General features: G+C 39.0%; 1 protein-coding gene across 1 annotated transcript in view; it reads right to left on the reverse strand.

The window, feature by feature from the left end:
* Nucleotides 1–134: 134 nt before the first annotated feature.
* Nucleotides 135–22393, reverse strand: part of xrcc4 (X-ray repair complementing defective repair in Chinese hamster cells 4) — a 32150-nt gene continuing 9891 nt past the window's right edge. The window contains exons 3-8 of the mRNA XM_063477842.1: nucleotides 21404–21594; nucleotides 16753–16919; nucleotides 15942–16073; nucleotides 15560–15699; nucleotides 9778–9919; nucleotides 135–1320 (exon numbers count right to left, since the gene is read on the reverse strand). Of these exons, the coding sequence (XP_063333912.1) occupies nucleotides 1218–1320; nucleotides 9778–9919; nucleotides 15560–15699; nucleotides 15942–16073; nucleotides 16753–16919; nucleotides 21404–21594 (875 nt within the window). The 3' untranslated portion in view covers nucleotides 135–1217. The remainder of the gene's footprint in view (nucleotides 1321–9777; nucleotides 9920–15559; nucleotides 15700–15941; nucleotides 16074–16752; nucleotides 16920–21403; nucleotides 21595–22393) is intronic.

The following is a 22393-nucleotide window of genomic DNA, read 5'->3' on the forward strand; positions in this document are numbered from 1 at the left end:
ACAAAATCAGGCGACTGCTGTTGTGATTAGGCACTATAAAAGTGACACTGAATTAAATGTGAGAATCTTTTTCTTCCAATATTTTATTTTCCACTTAAATGCTGTCCTATGACACAGTGAACATTGTTTATTATTTTTGTGTGAAAATTACAGCAAGCATTCATTCAAACCATATAAATCTTTAAAGTCAAATTATCCTGAACCTCTAGAGATGACAAAATACACACTGAGAGTCTAAGCCAGATTATACATGCAGAACTGGTGTTGGTTATGATTTTCATTTTCATTCCTCAACATTAAAAGTATACTTGAAGCATAAAATCTATTCTGCAACTTAGCCTTAATAACACTTTATGTAACCAGTAGACCCAAAAGAGTTTTCAAGACAACTGAAAAGCCAGCCGGCGTGGGAGGCTGTAACCTGCCCTGGGTGGCTGTAGCCAGGTGGGTATCCTTACTGCTAAAAACCAGCCCTGGAATGGCACGGCTACGTCTGCAGCCTGTCTGCAGTTCAGGACACAAGCATTTCACTGCATGTTCACTATATGTTGTACTGTGTATGTGACAAATTAAAAAAAAATGTAATTGTAATTGTATTGATTAGTAGGTTGTGGGTTTGATCCCTGGCTGTTCAAGTCCTAAGCTACAGCCCGGGTGGCTTAGGAGTTAGATCAGTTCTGCTAATCAAAAGGTTGGTGGCTTGCCAAATATCCTGGGGCCAGGTATTAACCCTGATGTATCCATCGGAGCGTGAATGTTAGAAAGCACTAAAAGCGCTTTATAGATGCTTCGCTTAAGTGCTCCAGAAGAGTAGAAAATTATGTAAGAATCAGTCCATTAACTATTTGTTTTCACTTTTTATTTACACAAATATCAAAATTAGTTGTTGATGTGTAGCCTGCAAAGTATATCAGAAAAAATGCATTTCAAAGAAGTCCTGAGCTAATGTAAACTTTGGCAAAAACATGTTTATTATTTTTACTATTCCAAACATTGGTCATTAGTGTACTTTACTATAAAAAAGCAACCTCTACAGTGCTCTATAAAGAATCACCAAGCATTTCTCTCATCAGCATCCACTGAACGCCTTTTTTTGCAGTGCATTATCCTTCCATATAGATACAGCACTAGATGCATTCAATCACAATAAAAATATGATGCCTTGGCATTTCACTGCTGTGGTCTTGTCTAGGTCTATAAGGTGCAGACGTGGAACATCAGAATTCCTCAAAAAGGTCTTCCACTGCAGAACTTGCTGCAGCAACATCTGCAGAGAGCTGGGGAGTCTGCTGCTTACTGGATCCTGCAGGGGAGTCATTCCTGTCAACCACACACACACACACACACACACACACACACACACACACACACACACACACACACACACACACACACACACACACAGAGAGACAGAAAAGAGGTCAGTGGGCTAATTAGACTGGTTTACAGGACCGTTTTCCTGTTGAAACAGGAAATATGTCATGTGCTCTATAAGACACAAGACAAGAAACACATGGGCAATGTGTGTGTGTGCGTGTGTGTAACTGTGGCCCAGCAATTCCCCTACTTTAATTGTTCTACATCAAAGACATCACCACTTCTGTTTGTTTTTGTGCATTTCCACATGGAGGCTCATGTTCTCCACCAGTTTTTAAGTCTGATGATGTTACCTCCCCAAAGCAGGTTTTTTTCCTGTAGCATAAGCATGCGTTCGGTCTATATACATCATAGCTGCAAATATTTTAAATTTTATGATTTATTGGTGGAAAATTGACAAAAAATGTCACATTTGACCTCTGACATGGTTAAAGCCATAGTAAATCAATATTGAGCTTTTTAAAACTCTGTTTCATACGGCTGTTGTTCTACATACAAGCATATAGGGAATGATACACAGGGGTTTTAAATATCATGTCACATTTGAGCTCTAAAAGGAAATAATGCCCAGATAGTGAGCTGCCTTGGTGGAAGGTCACACTGAAGGTCTTTAAAACTGAGCTTCATCAAGCAATGAATATTTTTTACATTTTATACTTTAAACTAGTTAATCCATAAGCAGGGGCAGATCTAGAGGGGTGGCATGGGGTGGCATGTGCCACCCTAAAATGATCTCTTGCCACCCCTAGTGCTACCCTAGTTTTGCACATGACAATGTTGTTTATTATAATAAGATAACTGTAGCTACGCTCAAAGTGTTAATGCTAACACTGAATATAAATTCTAAAACTGAATATATTACATAGTGCCCCCCCACTCACCATTAACAAATGGGGTTTTTTTTTCTTGTTTTCAGTAGCAAGTGATGCCTGTGATTGTGCCAGAGCACCTTTTGAACAACACCATGGGAATTTCACATTTCACACAAGTGGTTGGTTGTCTGGAAATGGAAAGAAGGTGAATGTTATTAACCCTCTGGGGTCAAAGGACACGACACACCTCCAAATCACATGACTGATTTAAGCTGACATAGCAACAAGCTGCAGCCACCCTGACTCTCTATTTCAGCTTGTTTTGAAGGTTCAGACTCCAAAGTGAACACCAGTTTTAAATTTTAATGGCAAGCCACTAAACCCAGATTTACGATTATTTTATATATATATATATATATATATATATATATACATACATACACACACACATACATAAGCAATGCTTTTTTCTGAATACTATCATCACGTTTGTGCAGGAAGAAATGCTAAAGAAAGCATTTTCTAAGGACAGCCCGAAAACAGTAAAGAAAGAAAAGAAGCCACCTCTCTCCTATTGGTGAAAAAATGTACCATGTCGACCAATAGAAAAATAGCAACAGGTGGGATTTCTTTGTTTAGGAAGAGGGGCAAGTTTTAGGAGTGAGCGAGAGAGAGAAAGCGAGTTCTGAGATGTGAGAGATTTGTGACGTTTAGCGTGGAGTGTGTAGTTAGTGTGTTGTGTGGTCGTTGTTTTGTTTTGTGTGTCAGTGAGGGTACTAATGAATGTCACAAAAGCAGATTGCAATGAAAACACTGTCTTGAGGTGGAAAACCGGAAGAGTGATACACCTGTTGTCAGGCCTACATATGTGTTTTAAAAAAAGGCTTTGATTTGCCACCCCATTTGATTTCCATGCCACCCTAAGAAAATTTCTCTAGATCCGCTCCTGTCCATAAGAAGTTTCCTGCTTCTGCGTCTGTCATGTTTCTTTCTTCTCACTGTTATGCCTTTCCGGTTTTGACTCTGCGGCTTTCTGTGTCTCTTGTGTATTTTTCTCTTTGTGGTTGTTTGAATATGAAGTTACAGGCCACCTGAACACAGGTGGTGCAGGTTATCTTCATGTGAGGTTCTGAGAAAAAAAAACAAAAAAAAAACAAAACATGAAATCGTTTCATCAATAAATGCTGGTTTTGTAATTTTTCTTTTCTTCGTGTGACTACCAACAGTGGTTCTATGCTACATTAAAAGATTTAAAAGGCTCACAAAATTTAAATGATCAGCCTTTTAGAAACCATGGTGACATCATGTGATGTTTAAGTGTGGAGATAAGAGAGGACAAAAGGGGATCATGAAAGCTCAATGGGTAACAGAGAAAAGAAATCAAGAGGGGATCAAGGGAGAAAAAGTGATAAGGAAAACACAAATGTGGGCCAGCTGGTCACACTAGTGCTTTAAGAGTCTCCACATTTCTTTGCATGACATCTTGATGAACAGAAACATATATTAGCTTAGCAAGAAAGCGGGAGTGACGGGAGGGTGGGGGCATACAGCCTCTGCCATTAATGAGCGTGTTATATCTAATTGGTTAACTTTGGCAAAGCCATAGGCGTATGAACTCCTTATAAAGTACTTTAGCAGCATTCCCACCTGGAAGCTTTATTTACAAGGATAATGTCCAAAACCTTTGTTCTGCATTTCCACTGAAGACTACAGCTTTGTAGATAAGGCACATTAGGCAGCTGATATATCAAAAACTGAAAGCTGTTTTATAATGTGATTTCTCTATGTAGCAATATCAAACCTATCTGGTGCATATCCCAAAACGTTGATTCTGTTCATCGGGAGATAGTGTCTTCAGTGGGAGAAACGTTCATCCAAGTGACTTCTTCAGTCTCAGCTGAAAGCAGGTTTCCCCAATCTTATATTTGCACAATGACTGAAACTAGCACCACTGAATGAACAATGGGCTGGGAGGTCAGTTCCTTGATTATTAATATGCAAATTCTCATGACCATTGAGAGTTGTGTGTGTGTGTGTGTGTGTGTGTGTGTGTGTGTACGTACACAGGTGAAACTCAAAAATTTAGAATATCGTGCAAAAGTTCATTTATTTCACTAATTCAACTTAAAAGGTCAAACTAAAATATGATATAGACTCATTCCTTTATTTTTTTTTTTAATTTTGATGATTATGGCTTACAGCTTATGAAAACCCCAATTTCAAAATCTCAGAAAATTCGAATATTTTATGAAATCAATAAAACAAGGATTTTAAATAGAGAACTGTTGGACTTTTAAAAAGTATGATCATACATATGTATGCAGTACTTGGTTTGGACCCCTTTTGCATGAATTACTGCCTCAATGCAGCATGGCATGGATGCTATCAGCCTTTGGAAGACCAGGTTGCTTAAATAGCAGCCTTCAGCTCTTCTGCATTGTTCAGCCTCATGTCTCTCATCTTTTTCTTGGCAATGCTTCATAAATTCTCTCTGGGGTTCAGGTCAGGCAAGTTTGCTGGCCAACCAAGCACAGTAATCCCAGTGTCATTGAACCAGGTTTTGGGTACTTTTGGCAGTGTGGGCAGGTGCCAAGTCCTGCTGGAAAATGAAGTCAGCATTTCCATAAAGCTTGTCTGCGGAAGGAAGCATGAAGTGCTCCAAAATGTCCTGGTAGATGGCTGCGCTGACTCTGGACTTAATAAAGCACAGTAGACCGTCACCGGCAGATGACATGGCTCCCCAAATCAACACAGACTGTGGAAACTTTACACTGGACTTCAAGCATCTTGGATTGTATGCCTCTCCATTCTTCCTCCAGACTCTGGGAACTTGGTTTCCATAGGAGATGCGAAATTTGCTCTCATCAGAAAAGAGGACTTTAGACCAGCAACAGACCAGTTCTTTTTTTCCTTTAGCCAAGGTAAGATGCTTCTGATGTTTGTTGTTCAGGTGCGGCTTGACAAGAGGAATACGAAATTTGAAGCCCATGTCCAGGATCTGTCTGTGTGCGGTGGCTCTTAATGTACTAACTCAGTCCACTCCTTGTGAAGGTTCCCCCCACTTTTGAATGTCCTTTTCCTGACAATCCTCTCAAGGCTGTGGTCATCCCTGCTGCTTGTGTACCTTTCCCTTCCACGTAACTTTCTATTAATGTGCTTTGATACAGCACTTTGAGAACATCCAACCTCTTCTAAGAGACCATTTAAAAGCTCACTATGCAAACCTAAAAAAAAAAAATATGAGACTTACACTGTTTTCAAGGGACAAAGGATGTATAAACTCTGTGTTGATCCCAGTATAAATCAAAATGAAAACACTTGTGAGACCCTCACAGTGCCATGGCTTGTAGTGATTATCTGTGATGCCTTGGAGCAATATTTGATCGTTTACAGAACCAGTGCATGTGTAAAAGGGAGGAAGGATTTCACTGTAACTTTCTTTTAGTTTCCTTTCATGGGAAAACAGTCCTCTGCGTACACAAACAATTATATCCTAACCACATGTTCAAAGATCAGGAGAGGGAGATGGGGTAGTAAACTAAAAACCTCTCTTTATTTTCAGAGGAACTGAGAAATCCTTTCATCAAACAAAGAGTTTTGGGTTAGAAATATGTGTATTAGTGAAGTAAAGAAGAGAATATGGGAAATGGTTAGTTTAGTGTAGGAATGCATTTTTACTGCAAAGAGCAGAATAGCTGCTAGCCTGCAGTACTGTGAAAAACTCACTTCTTCACAGTTTGCATCCAAGGAGTCAGACTTTCTTGTATTTTTGTGCTCAAGTGCTCTTGAGCAACAGTTCTCCAGCTTCCTGTAGGTCTTTAAAATTGTTCCTTTTGGCATTGCCTGCTTTATCACACATTTTCAGTCCTTGTACCTGACCAATTTGACAGAAATAGTTTCTTTGTTAAGCCACTGAACTCTAATCTATATATCATTCAAGTATAAAAAAAAAAGGCCCTAACTCAATAGATGAGCCAGTGTTGTGGCTGCACATAGACAATTTAGCAAAATTAAACTGTATCTTTATTAGAAGCCTGTTGAAAAAAATCATTTGTTCTAAATTCTTTAGTTGACTCTATAAACAATGCCAAAGAGAACACAGTGTAACAGGCATCTAAAATAGTATCATCAACTCAAAGGTTTGATTCTCAAAAATGTGTTAAATACAAACTTGACTGCTTTTATACACCTGCTTGGTGCTGCTGGAGTCACAGTGAGGTTAAGTGACACAAAAAGGAATTTCCCAAAATGCTGAGCACTCTTTTACATTGCCAGCCATGCTTCTGTTTATGTGGCTCTCTTGTGGCTCTTTCACTATGTTAACTTTTCCTTATCCTGGTCTCCATCTTCTCTGTGGAGGTAACAGTGGTTAATAGTCACCACCAGGAGAAGGGCCTCTTTTCTGCTGTGTGTGCCAGCTCAGAGGGGGGGCAGTTTTAGCAGCTATCGCGCCACTGCAGTGATCAAACATCCAGCAGCTACAACTGTACATTAGCTCACTGCTGCTTCTTGTTAGAGAAGGCAGAGCTGGTAATGGGCAACAGTACCAAATCCTGACAGCAGCTTTAAATGGATGGCAACACTTATCTGCATGTGGCACGGTTTACAGTCACTGGCACTCTGAGAAACTTGGACACAGTACATTTTACTCTGTTGGAAGGGACTGTTACAGAAACAATGTCAGATTGAGACATGCTTTTAAGAATATTTTCTAAACAGACACCTCCAAAAGAAGCTGGCAAATGGACGAAACGGGAACAAGAGCAATGGTATTGTGAGGTTTTGGATGTGCAGCAATGGGGCTTTCAGAGCAGTGTGATGGTCTGACTGAGCTTGAAAAGAGGGGCTATAGAAACAACAGCGAGTAGAATAGAAGAGAGTTGCACAATTGTTTCTTTGGCTCCTCACTTCACATGCTAGACCTCCTTTGACAATCCCCCACCCCCATCCTAGCAGCTCCACTCCAAACTGTGTTCAAACCAGACAATAACGGCATTCACTGATATCCAAGATATTAAAAGGGGTGATTATGAAAAAAAAAATATCCACTTATGTAAAAATAAAGCACGTTCTCTTAAAAGTGAACACACATATCCTAATCCAAAAATTGTGTTACAAACATTTATCAAAATCTGCACATTGCATAGACTGTATATAAAAGAAGGATGTGGCTTCCATGCAAAAAAGTGCCTTAAAAATTAAAAGCAAGGCAGTAGGGGTCTCCTTTAGTTGTCTCTACACACTGGGCTTAATAACACAGCATAAAGATGATTCCCTCCAGTGAATGTTTGATATTTGTTATTAAAGTAACTACCAAGGGGTAAGATCAGGGACAGATCTAGAGAAATTTTCTTAGGGTGGCAAGGAAAACAAATGGGGTGGCAAAATCAAAGCCTTTTTTTTCCAAACACATATGCAGGTGGTTACATATGGTTAAAATGATTCAAATGCAGTAAGTATACACATTTTTCCATAAATATAGTCTATAACTTTTTTTTTCTATAGCCCACATAATTAAAAATTTTAGTTACATAATACGTGCAAATTTTGATTTTATGTACTGTATAGCCTGTATAATAAATACATATGTAGCCCAACTAGCTAACTTGAGTTTCACACTGTTTTTTTATTAGAAAAAAATCAAATTGTTACACAAAATGTCAGAAATTTGCACTGTCATGAACAAAATTTTAAACTTAATTTTTCATGATTTGTTGAGTTAACCCTCCTTTTGATATTACATTTGAATTTTACCTTTAAATTGCTTCATTTTATTTGTTTGCTTTGCCTTGCTTGGTATCAATCTTTTCAGCACAACTTCACGTGTCTAAATTTACAGTTATTTTTTCACTGACATACTGTATTATCACAACTCATCTGAAATCACACAAAAGACATAAAATCCTAGTAGTAGTTTTTGTTTTTTTTTTTACTGTAAAAACCACAAACATGTTTAGTAAATTATTTTTATAACTTGAAATGCAAATATAAATTGTTCATTTTGGAAAACTTATGCACACATTTTGTAAACATATACAAATATTTATCTAAAAATGCAGCCAATACACCTGCCGTTTTTTACATTTTGTATAACCATTTAAAAATACTACTCTAACTAAAATGAGAGAATAATCAGGTGTCACAATAAGACACCCCACAAATTTTTTGTGCCAGTAAAAAAAATTGGTTTGTTTGCCTCAAACCACTCCTCTTTTCCACCTAGAGACAGCATTTACATTGGAATCTGCCTTTGTGACAGTCATTAGTGCCTTCACTGACACAAAACAAAACAACGACTACACAACAGACTAACTACACAAGACAACGCAACACACTAACTACACACTCCACGCTAAACGTCACAAATCTCCCAAATCTAATCGCTATCGATATCTCTCTCTGTCTTACTCACTCGCTCGCTCTGTCTCTCTGCCGTCACTCCCAAAACGTGCCCCTCTTCCTAAACAACCAAATCCCACGTGTTGACTTTTTTTTAATTGGTCGACATAGTACATTTTTCCACTAATAGGAAAGAGGTGGCTATTTTTTTTCTTTACTGTTTTCGCGCTGTCATTAGAAAATGCTTTTTAAAAAAGAAAAACAAAACAAAACGTGAAAATAGTATTTAGAAAAAAGCATTGCTTATATATACTTTCTAATCATAAAACTCTGGATTTAGTGGCCTGTCATTAAAATTTAAATACCGGTGTATACTTTGAAGTCAGAACTTTAAACACCGGCTGAGACTGCGTGGCTGCAGCTTGTTGCAGCTTGATGTCAGCTTATATCAGTCATGTGATTTGGAGGTGCAGCGTGTCCGTGGATCCCAGAGGGTTAATAACACTCACCTTCATTCCATTTCCAGAGTGTAACAACCAACCACCTGTGTGAAATCTGAAATTCCCATGGTGTTGTTCAAAATGTGCTCTGGCACAATCACAGGCATCACATGCTACTGAAAACAAGAAAAAAAAAAGCCAGTCTGCGCTATGGGCTGAACCACTTGTTTATTGTGGAGGGGGTGGACACTATGCAATATATTCAGTTTTAGAATTTATATTCACTGTTAACTGTAACTACGCTCAAAGTGTTAATGCTATCTTATTTTAATAAACGACACTGTCATATGCAAAACTAGGGTGCACTTGGTGTGGAAAGAGATCATTTTAGGGTGGCACATACCACCCCATGCCACCCTTCTAGAGCCGCCCCTGAGTAAGATTAGGAAGAGAAGGGATGATGGATGTGAAGGAAAGGAAAATATGACACAGCAGAAAGGACTGGGACATTGAATGATTTAAAAACAGATCAAGCTCTTTGTGTTCTGCTTTTAGTTCCTCAGCAATAGAGGGAGATGTGTGTGTGTGTGAATTATGACAATCAAGTTCATTGATATAGAATGTGTTATTTCAGGTGGAGCTGTCCCTCCCTGTCACATCTGAACACATTTTAACAGACCTAGATGATGTGTTTGAAACTATAAAGGTAGTGATGTTAAGCTGGAGGAGCTACTCTGAATACAAAACAAAATACAGCAGCACAACCAACAGTGATCTTGATGTGAATGAGGCAGCGCAGACACTCATACCTTTTTCTCTGAGATGTCTCTGGGTTTGGTCGCTTTACTGCAGCCTCTGGGGCCCTGAGGTGACGAAAGCGCCGTTTGCGAGATGGGGCCACATCTGTGAGGTCACTCAGGCTTTCATCCAGTGGTCCCGGAGTCGGTGATTCTGAGAAGAGCATGGAGTCAGGAGAGTGAAAAACAGTAGTCAAACAAAATGAGAGCAATCTTACTATAATGATGATAATCTTTGAACAGTATGGACACCATCTCCTCCTTAACCAGTGGGCCAGTCTAAACAAAACTTTGCACCAACATTGTCACACATACAGCAACTATTTACATCTATGTGTTTTTAAAAAAAGATTCATTATAAACACCAGTTCTTTGGATTTTTGTATATATTATGTTAATTTCATTGCCCCCCTGCAAAAGCAATGATGCGGTCTCTATTTGTGTTTGTTTTCATTGTGTCACGTTCAGTGGATGTCATCTGTAACTTAATGGTTTGAGTCACCACTAAATACAGGATAAAGGATTGGAAGAAGTGCAGCACGGGTGGTTTTTGCTACTAGTCCCATGGGATTAGCCCACTGAAAGGATCTTACACACATATTTCCCAACCTTAAATGCGATCACCAACTAATCTAATGTTTAAGTAACACATTTTGAACCTTAGCAGCAGTTTCTACACTACACAAAACAGACCCATGCAGACACACAGCAACACTACAATATTCCCCGAATTCACTTTACCCCTTCACCCCCCCCCCCCCCTCCCTCCCTCCCTACTAGCCATCTGAGTCATTGTCGTGGCAACAGAAAAAACACAAATGGTGCAAGTTTTGCCTAGTGATGGGAAGGGAAGGCCCAGCAAGGACAACAGCATCCAAAAAGTGTTGACGTATAAAAAAGAAATCTAATCTGGAAGTAAACCATTTCAAAGTGGAAAAATCATGAAAGGCAAAAGTCCCCTAAAAACCTCTTGCAGTGTCTTTATTGCTAACTTATGTTCACTACTTACACTTACATACTTGGCACACTAATTACATCCATGCCATCTGGGAGTAAAAATCTAGTGGCTGACGAAGGGTAATGTCATTGGTAGAGGCTGCTTATGTAATACTATAGTTACTTAAAAAAAACCTTAACTTGATTTACTTCACCAAAACCTTTAAAGGAGCTCAAATGATTTGGACCAGAAGGTTTGGCTATGTACAGAAGCAGTGAAATGAATGAAACAAAGGTTTAAAGGGGTGTGGAATCCATCTAACACAATTTAAAAAAGAAAAAAAAAGAAAACCTGACCTGTCAACGACAGTGACACAGGACACACCAAGTTTTCAAATAATTACACTTCAATATTTGGTAGCACATAAAAGTACTGCTTGTAACATTAATCTTGTTTACAATGGAAAATAAAATAGTGAAATATGTAAAAATCTTCACATTGGTTTTAAATGCTTCTTCAGTGTTAATCTCAATAGTTTAAATGTTTACAATTTAAAAAACATTCTGAATAAAAACATTTTTCAGCAAAATAAAGTACAGTTTTCTACAAAACATTGTAAACTATTTCTTCAGTAAAGGTTAGACATGTTTTACTTACAGTGAACTCATAAAAAATGCAAATAAACCATGGAAAGATAAAATAATCTGCTCACCGATCTCACAAGATGACACCACAGGAGCATGAAATGGCACCACCTCTAAGCCCTGACTTTCTACAACCAAACATTCGCGGAGAGAAGCAAAACTAGATAATAGCTTTGAACTTAACGCATCACATCATTAAAGTAGTTTGGACCCGGAAGCAGGGTTCATATGTCATCACTTAAAGACCGGATATCCCACCTGCTGTGAATGTTTTAAAGCAGTACAGTTGTTATTATTATCACTTGTCACATCCTGTTTATGACAGTAAAAAAAACTACATTCATATAAGAAGTAAAATTGTCTTGTGTAAACTGTATATGGTGTTAAATAGGCCTATACTACTGTACTTTAATGTTGTTCATAAAGGTGGTACTTTAAGAGCTATATATTTTATGAGGTGGTACTCATTGTGAAAAGTTTGAGAACCAATGTACTAGAGGTTTATATATTCTTTCCAATGCAACTTTTCATTGTCACTCAAAGTACCAAGCATTTGGAGGAGCGTCCTACATAACCTCTCAACGACATTGGCTCTGGAATGATACAGTGTTGTACATATCTTTTTCATGTTTACTTATTGTCTTCAATTCAAAATCGGGGCCCTGATCGCTTAAGAATCTGTCTGGGACACCGTTATGAACAATAAACTTTTCCCAGAAGACTTTTGCAACAGTGCATGCTCATTGGTTGGGTGTAGGGACAGCCATTGCGAACTTAGTGAAATCATCAATCATAACTAATACATCTTTTGTGTTAGACTGCTCTGGCTCAATAGATAGATAAACTATAAAGAGTAACTCGAGGGGACTACCTGTCTGAATGTTCATAAGAGGGGCTGCCCTCTCACATCTACACTTATGGCAGACATCACACTCACACACACTGATCAAGTCCTCTGCTAGCAAACGCTATGGCCCTCAACTGTCCATCCTGAAGTTGGTAAAGAGCTGCATCGAGGTCAATGGTACTAGCGTCCGTGTGGAGGATATATGGGAGTTTGGGGCCTGCAAAACCCAACACTGGGGCTGAGGTAAGCATTCAAACAGATCATTTGTGAGTCCATCTCTGGCCAAATGGCTCTTTTGGTATACAGACCTTTATTGCTTTGTGGATCTTTTCTTCCCCTTTTTTTATTGGTAGGTAACCGGCGGTTAGCTCATTTAATGGCCTTAAAATGTTAGAGTAGTCCTGGATGAATCCCCAGTAATACCCAGCAAAGCCCAAAAAAGATCCTTAGCTCCTTGAAGTTAGTGGAGATGGGCCAAGTTGTGAGGGCTTTGATTTTCTCTGTATCTGTTTCAACTCCATACCCTGATGCTACATGGCTGAGGTACTTAACTGAGATATTTAAATATCTCAGCCGGGTGCTAATTTCAAGCCAAACTTTTTCAATTTCAACAGGACTCTCTTCAGGCACTGCTCATGCTCTTCAAGGGATAACAAGAAAATAATGAGATCATCAATAAAGACGAGGACCTCCTTAAGATTCATCAGACCCATACACCGCTCCATGAGCCTTTGAAATGCTTATTAAATTCCCAGAACCCCAAGGGATACATTAAGGCAATTTTCTGCTTGTCTGACTCCAACATTTCAATCTGATAGTATCCGGACTTGAGATCCAAGACTGAGGACCATTTTGACCCTGCCAGAGCTGAAAATGCTTCCTATAGATTGGGGAGTGTGTATGCATCTTTATGGTTTACAGGTTTAGCCTCCTTTAATTGATGCACAAACTACCAGACCCGTCCTTTTTCGTGACAACTACAATTGGGGTGGCAAAAGGAGATTCAGATTCTCGTATCACTCCAATGTCGAGTAGTTCTTGGAGGCGTTTCCTCACTAAGCTTTATTTGGTGGTGTACTTTTTCTGTCTGTCCAAAATTTAACTCATGCTGTGAAAACAGTTCTGGCATTGAATTAAGCATTTTTGTGACAAGATATTTCCATTCATCAGACAAGTTACTTCCAAAGTCAAAACTGATCTTTTTAGACTGAGTACGACCTTCAGGGTCTGAGGGTTTTGGCACCTTCTCTATTTGTTCTGTATGTAGGACTCGGGTTAAGGCATTAATGTTGGCTAGCACACAGCCTGAAGGGACAACAATGTTGTGATTGGTTTCATTTTTAATACGATTGGCAGTTTACAGGGCTTCTTAGCTGGCAGGTTAACAACACAAGCAGACCACTGGGCAAGGGAAAGGCTGATGACTGTTCAATAATTGCTCACCTCTCATTAATGGAGTCGGGGATATACACTGAGGCTTCCAAAACTGTTGTCTGCCCTGCTTCCACCACACATTTAAAGGTGTTTATTGAAGTCAGTACATGGACGCACACTACTCTGCATTGCATAACTCCTAACTGAGGTCATGGTTAGTTTCTGGGTAGGAAAACAAAGTCTCTTGATAGTCCAAACACACTTAGCTCCCACGACAACAGCTCCCAATGTATTTTAAGTCATAGCTGACAAGTCAAAGTGTGGAAATGCCCAACGCTTGCTGATTTGCCAACTTTAGAGCAATAAATGAGAAGGTGGTGGTGTTTCAGGTCTGCTCTCAGTGACATGTCACACTCATCTTAACAGGTGTTTTCCATCAGCTAGCAAAGTAAAAAAAAACACGGTAAAAGCACTTCTCCGCCAAATTAAGTACAAAAATATGTAAGTAAGACTCAGATTAAAATGGACATGGCTTCATTATTTTTTTATATATATTTAATAATATATGTGCAAGATCTAAAAGTAGACAAACTGAAACCAGTAAAAGAAATGAAACAAAAATTTTCCTGAGAATACATATGAGTGAGGAGAAAAAGTATGCAAACCTCTAGGATTACCAGCAAATTTATAGCAGAAATTAGAGTCAGGCCTTTTAATCAATGGGATGATCCAGTACAGGTGAGCACCTTGTTTTTATTCAAGAAAATGACTTGAAGATCGGCATTACCCTCTACTTGAGTCAGGGAGGTCATGAAGGAAGACAAGGTAACTCTGAAGGCCCTGAGGTTCTCTGGAGTTTAGGGCAGGGCTAGAAGGAGAAAGCACTGCTCTCCAAAAAGAACGCTGCTGCTCATCTATAGTTTACTAAAGATGACATAGATGAGCCACGAGACAATGTTCTGGATAGATGTTGCCAAAATAGCATGTTTACTTTAAATAAGCGTTCAGTTTGGAGAAAAGACAATAACAGAATTTGGCATAATTACATCTGTAAAACATTGTGGTGGTGGTATTATGGTTTCTACCTGTTTAGCTACCACTAAACCAAAAAAGCTTACCATCAATGATGTTAAAAGCTAGGAATCTTTCAGTAAATTCGCAAGGAAAATATCATGACATCTATTTATGAACTAAAACAAGTTGGTCATGATAAAAGGAGCACAAGTACCTCCTCAAAGTAATGGTTTAACAAGAATAAAGAAAGACAATGTTTGGAGATTAATTAAGAGATTAAGATTAAGTTTACTTGGTTATTTAATTTTCTGTGGCAGCTTCTAAGAACAGCTCCTTCTTTTCTTACTGACGTTGTTGTACCACAAGGTTCTGTTTTGGGTCCTTTACTGTTTCTGTTATATCTGCTACACACTTACACACTCTTCAACACACTTTGAGCCATTTTAAATACACTTCTTATCACTGCTACACAGATGAGATTTAGTTGTACATCTCTTTTAATCCCCAAGATACTTCTAATCTATCCCACATAGGCGCTTAGACTCTATTAATAGTTATTTGGATGACAATTGTCTCCAACATAATGAAGAGAATACAGAAATTCGTTTTTTGTATCCCTGACAGATTGATGGCTAAGGTAATGGAAACTCTAGGTCCTCTTACCTCTTGTGCTAAATCTTCAGTCGAGAACATTGGTGTAACTTCAGACTCAGTTTTCACTCTGGGTGTTCAGGTTGAGGGCCTGCTGCCTGTGCATCATACAAGGCTGAGAACTAAAGGAGACAGAGCTTTTGTAACACCGGCCCCCAGATTCTCGAAGTCTCTTCCTCTGAGCTTGAGAACAGTCGATTCTGATCTCGTTTTAAAAGCAGCTAAAAACTCACCAACAATGATTCCCAGTTTGCTTTTTAGTCATTTGTTTTGAGGTTTTGATGAAATTGTACTTAATTCTTTTTTCCCCAGTGTCACCAGTCTTACCCAAACTGGAGGCTGGAGTCGACTGCATCTCCACTGGGTCCTCATCAGTACTGCCTCCATAATCATCCTCTTCAACACCATCATCCTGACCTCCTGTCTGACCTGACTTCACTGGGTCTCTCTTTCGTTGGTCATTACTCCTGTATCAGAAACCATACATTATACATGATTCACTCAGACTGCTTAACATAACTTTTACAACAGAGAAATCAGAGGAATGTTGTAATTAAGGAAAAATACCCTTGACCTGTTTAATAAGCAATTATGGCATATATTTCATTTTAAAAAAACGCTTGCCTTGAAACTCACAGCTAAAAATCTACTTTTTAAACATTTGGAAAAGCTTCAGTGTTTGAGAGTCAATGTGGTATAAGCAGTGCACCTCATTTCCTCCAGGTTTGTGACATCCTGCTGTAGACTGCGGATCCTTGCTTTCTTCTCATTCAGAACCAGGACAAACCGAGAGTAAAGCTCTGCCTCCAGGGCTTCCTTACCACCAACATAACGCTTCAATCTTGAATGTACAGAAACAAAAAAGTTCTTTAGCAAACCCAAATATACTAATTAGTCTGTGTTATCTGGCTTCATGGATAGATCAAGTTGGTGAAAATGTATGCCATGCCTTCTGATGATACTGCCTAAGGGAAGCATGTATATTTTAAATAGAATTGGTCCTAGCACGGAACCCTGTGGAACTCTATCGTTATCCTTAGTGTGTGAAGAGGAATTTTAATTCCTAAGGAGATAATTTGTAACCTGTACTAGAGCTGTTTCTGTCCTGTAATGAATTTTGAAACCTGATTCAGCCTCTTCAAATATAACAATGTTTATGGTGACTCAGGATTTAGAACAGGTAATCTACTAGTGTAAAAGGTTGAGAGTAAAAAAACAAACAAACATAAATTACAGTCCATTTAACATGGACTAAACTAGATGATCATATTAAAAATGCTCACACTTTATGACATTATATAGAGCCAAGGATAGAAAAAAAAAGTCTGAAACAGAGTGTGCAGTGACAGGAAGACAAAGCAACAGTTTAGGTGTGGAAAAAAATATTCCTGTATTTTCTGTGCACTATGTGCTCGCACAAGATTACATACTCGCACCCTCAACATTTTGTGTGGTTTGGGTGTAAAGTTGACTTTACTGTGATTTTGTATGCATGTGTGTTCATCCATGCATGTACTTACTCTGCAGTGATGTGTTGCTGTTCTCCTCGAAGTCTCTCGTTCTCCTCCTGTAGTCTCTGGTTGTGGTGCTGCAGGTTATTTCCCCTCTGCAGACTGTAAATCAGTAAATTTCTCACTGCCTCTGCTGGCTCTGGGACGGCCTTCAGCAGAACGCAGCCCAACCTGAACTGGAAGAAAGGAGTGAAAAATCAACCAAACAAACTGACTTGTTTAGTTTTGTGTCTTTGTGACCTAAATATATATTTTTAGAGCTACAACTACTAAGCTGTGGTGTTGTCATGGACCTGTATTACTGATACATGTTCATAACATATATTTATCCAACATAACTGACAGATGATTTGATATTCTTGCTAAGATCTTTGGGCTGTCATAACCATATCATAACATGACAGCCCAACTACCAAGCAGTTGGTAGTGCTTGGTAGTTGGGCTGGTAGTTTCATTGCTGACAAATCTACTAAATGTATTTTGAGACTTTGCTAAAATATTTTAGATGGTGATTTGCTGACAGTAAAAACAAACAAACAAAAAACTCCATAATATCATAATATCAGGTTCAGGCTACAGTGATGTACAGTGAGGTACTCATGTTTTTGGACAATGACACAGTTTTTGTAGTTTGGACTCTCAACATTACCACACTTGAATTTAAATCAAGGAATCAAATCAAGGCTTTAATAAGTATGCATTATCTGTTTAGGAATCACAGCCAGTCCAAAGTAGTTAGACCACTGACAGACAAGCAATTTTCTTGGCCAGGTGAAGCGTGCTCCCTGTTTTTAGTGGAACTGTCAATTTGAGACCCAAAGCAACACTGATATAAGTGAGGGCGGTCATTGTCAGGTTAAAATACTAAAGAAAACCTATCAGAGAGAGCGAAAACTTTAAGAATGAAATAAAACTCTAATCAAAACCATCTGATTTGATAGTATTAAAGTTAAACTACTATGTTTAGACTTAATTTGAGGTTATGGGCCATCTCACTCACATCACAAACATAGTGATCAGTGTCCTCTGGGAAACAAACTTTTCTCTCAAACATGTTTGCATTCACACAAAGACATGGAGCACAAATGTGGGTATCAGCTCTAACTTCTGACCCCTGTGATCCACAGCTCCCTAAATAACTGTTTCGTGGGGGCAGTAATAGTCGTGTGCCTGCAGACTGGATAAGAGAGATAACCAGCAGAAAATCAACACCAAATGCTGATATAATATCCTCCACGTACTGTTTTAATTAAGTAGCAGTTCCTGGATTAATCATTTGATGCCAGCTTAAAAGCAAGTAAATACCCACAGACTACAATGTAAAAATACTCAGCTTCACAGCATTAAAAAGCATCTTTAAAGCCTGGCACAAACAAAAGAAATAAAAAGTGTTTTATTCTTTAAGGATAGTTTTCCCCTGTGTTTCAATCAACACAGCCACACCGCAACTTTAAGTATCAACAAGGCCAATTGTGGTGAGTTACAGTCACAATTCGGCTCTTGTTCGGGTTGTATGAAGGGAGAATTACGTGACAAACAATCTTTTCTTCTCTGAAGTGGAAGACTTTACATTTCACTATTTACTCACTTTTGGAGGCAGTTGCAGCAGAACATTTGAGGAACTGCAATTTCTACTGAATAGACAAACCAGTAATTTATCCCTTCCTGCATTTCCACACTTTCTGTTTTTCTCAGTGTCTAACCTTTGCCAGCTATTACTTCATCAACTCTTACAAATGGTAAGTAAATAACATGTGACTGAAATATTACATATTGAAATAAAAATGGCTTTTCTAAGGCACTCTGGCAAAAACGTTCTAGTTATATTCTTGTTGTATTCACTGAGTTAGTATTATGCTCTTAGTCATCATAAGCCTACCTCCAACTGTTACCTGAGGGCTTATGTAAGGGGCAGTAGGTTGTAAAGCTGCTAATCAAACTGGATGTTGTTGACTGGTTTTAGGCACCAGCAGGCCGGCTGGACACAAAATATTGAGAGCAATAGGTTTCCCATGTCGTCATAGCAACAGTACTGTTTGGAACTCTGACTCACTGATTCACATAAATTAACAGCTAGACACTTTTATTTCAGGACTGGCCCCCCACTTACTCAAAATTTACAACCAAGAAGAGTGAATGTTGTATTTCTCCTTTAGCCCCCCACCTAATAGAGGCTAAGACTAAAAATCTAAGATGTATTCCCATTAACAACTAATAATAATAATAATAATAATAATAATAATAATGGATTGCATTTATATAGCGCTTTTCTAGACAGTCAAAGCGCTTTACAATTCCACCATTCATTCACTCTCACATTCACACACTGGTGGAGGCAAGCTACAGTTGTAGCCACAGCTCCCCAGAAACGAGGCTGCCATATCGCACCATCGGCCCCTCTGGCCAACACCAGTAGGCGGTAGGTGAAGTGTCTTGCCCAAGGACACAACGACCAGGACAGACAGAGCTGGGGATTGAACCGGCAACCTTCTGGTTACAAGATGAGCTTCCCAACCCCCTGAACCACGGTCGCCCCATGATGAATATAATAACATTATATTATGCACATTTATGCACATTTTGAAGGGTGTCAAAAAAAAACCCTCAAACAGACAAAAAAAAACCCCCTAAATTAAACAAAGAAACAATTTAATCCCGGCTCTTCAATTCAGTGTTACATTGTATAGTTAGGCAATTTGCTATTAGCAGACCTGATGCAGAACCTGAGAGCTGTATCTGGGCTTCTAGTTGATCCATCTGTTGTTTCTTAAAGCCTCATCAGAAATGGAAAGAGTGGCTTAACAAACAAACAAATACAATTTTCCTCTGAAATGGTAAATGGACTGATACTTATATAGCACTTTTCTACCTGGAGCACTTAAAGCACATTTTGCTAAAAGCCTCATTCACCCAATCACACACACATTCATGCACGTGCTGTTTTCTGTACCCAAGCTCCTTATCTAATATTCACACACTCAAATCTCAGGTTTCAGTATCTTGCTCAGGAATACTTCAAAACGCTGGAATGGTAAATGGCTGGCTCTACTACCTAAACCACAGCTGCATAATAGCTTACAGCACCTGGTATTCACCCATCTGACCCTGCTTAGCTTCCGAGATCAGATAAAACTGGGCGTGCAAATAGTCCGATACAAGGACTGGAAGGAGTGAAAAGGAGTAAAAACACAGCCAGTGTCCAAAAGATACCATCTAAAATACTAAAGTTAGGTGCTCCCTGAGGTGGTTGGCTGTCTCCAAGTGTGAGACTCTCATTTCTGGGCTCTGCTGGCATTCAGCAGAGCTTGACAGGAGCAGAAAAAGGGAGACATTGCAGTGAAGGCTTATGTTATGACTCAAAAGCTTATGACAGATGAATAACAGGGCTTTTTTCTGTTGCGGAAGAAAAGCCTTGGCCACCTCTAATAACACATCGCTGCACACGTCAGTAAAGTGACACATGGTACTTTCATTTTTTTTTTTTTTTTTTTTAAATTGCAACATAGATTCATTTCCCTTTTGCTGTTATGGAAGCACTCAACATTTCCATTTTTTCACAACTACGATGAGAACATAGGCCCTGTGTCTAAATCTTGTACGTGTATTCACACAGTGAACCTTTAAAGAAGCATTACTCAGTCAACTGCCAAATACCATTATTCCGTCTATCAAAACATAAAACACCAGCAGTGCAAATATACTAAAGATCATACTTCATAAAGCATCTAATCAATAATAAACGTGAAGCCACAAACCAAGAACAAAGATTCAAATGACAAAGAGCAACAAAAAATACAAGAAACAAATAAAAAAGATTCATAAAACTACAACAAGTAACCTCAAAATAAGAAGAAAAAGACAAAAATGAGCACACTACAGAGATACACTGAGGAACCATAACAACCAGAAAACATGGTAGTTTCATTTAACCTGCAGAAAAGTAGTGCAAAGGTTAAAATACAAGGCTTGCTGACATTTAACTAATCAAAATGTTTGAAAAATGTTAGAAACGTATTTTTATGTGTGAAGCACATCTAAAGCTGGGCATACACTGTGCAATTTTTTCAGTCCTGTTATTCAGCTCCTGCTCAAACTGTACAACTGAATCACAGGGGTTAGAAGTTTGTCGGTCACAATGCAGGGTCTTACACTATACGGCCCGATGCTCTGATGCGACCTGAGTGCTCACACTGTACTTGCCAAAGTTCTACAAGTTGGGCATCCATCTCTTGTGTCCAGATCACACTGCCATGCTACGCCGTCTTTTTCACTTTCATTTGTTTTTTTCACTATCATGTGTTTGCGCGTGTGCAGTGTGAGAGGTTGCGTTGATACCCTCATGACGGGCAACAGGATTTCAAACAGGTTTGATTTTCTTGCAACCATATGATTGTTGATCGGGAGCTAGTCGTGAGGTGTTAATCGCTTCTCGTTACCCCATGTATACTACACGATGCACGACACACGATTAAGGCGAAACTCGGGCCGATCCCCAAAACCGTCGCTCGACTGAAAAGTCGGCTCAAAATGGGCCAAAAATCGCACAGTGTATGCCCAGCTTAACCACACTTCACTGTTTATCTAACCCACTGCTATCTGGGTGTCATAGTGAGATATTAGGGAGAGGGTGATATTCATGAGTTAGACATGCAGCACTCACTGAGATATCCTTCTGCATCTTCTCATATGTCAGTGTCAAAGTGGAACTGTGACCTGGGGGATTAGGTGTCAAAGTGAAGTTGTAGGTGTTGGAGTTTTCTCTCCCTGTAAAGGCTTGCTCGATGTCCTCGATATATCTTTCCAATGGCATCTCCAGTTCCTCTGCCTCATTGCACACCACTGCACCTCTCACTGTATAGGAAAAAATGAATAAAAAGAGTATCACGTCTAAAATTAAAATTAAGAAAAAGATTATCCGAGATCCTCTAGCAGCTAATTCACCATGTTACTCAATGAGATGGAAACAGTGTTGGTTTTTGAGGAAAAAAAGTGCACAGTGGGCACATTTAAGTTTAGCAACATCAGAATCTGTTACTGTTAATGAATTGAGGCTGGAACCTCCAGTGCTAAAAAATGCAGCCAGACGTTTGGTCCAGATTGGACAATGTATGTGTGAATTAGAGCAAATAAAATTTGATGGCTAATAATCTAAATTTGCCAGGGCACCACGGCCACGCCCTTTGACAAAAACTCAAAAGGTCTACAATTCAATATTGCCTAGGTCTGTAGTTTAGACTGACCAAATGTGAAGTTCATCTGATAAAACCCCTAGGAGAAGTTCTCGAAAGTACAACAACTGGAAATGGTCAAATCTGTGCCAAAATGTCACATTCAACTCGAAGTGGCAGTCTTTCTGTTGGCTTTGGGACATGGGTCTATCGGACCCATGGATTTGCATGTTACACACGTGTACCAAATTTCCTACAACTATGTGAAACCCAGCACGGGGGCATAATTTTTCTCACTTTGTAGAGGGGTTTTCCGAGCCATTTTGCCCCACCCATGTCTGAAACAAAAAAATTATAAAATTTACACCAGACTTGACACGTGTGCAATATTTCATGAGTTTTTAAATATGTTAAGCCCCCCAAAAAGCCACTTCATTTGCTTTAATACTAACAATAATAAATGGAGCGATTACAATAAGGCC

The sequence above is a fragment of the Pelmatolapia mariae genome, linkage group LG7 (genome assembly GCF_036321145.2).
Source record: "Pelmatolapia mariae isolate MD_Pm_ZW linkage group LG7, Pm_UMD_F_2, whole genome shotgun sequence".
Classification (NCBI taxonomy): domain Eukaryota; kingdom Metazoa; phylum Chordata; class Actinopteri; order Cichliformes; family Cichlidae; genus Pelmatolapia; species Pelmatolapia mariae.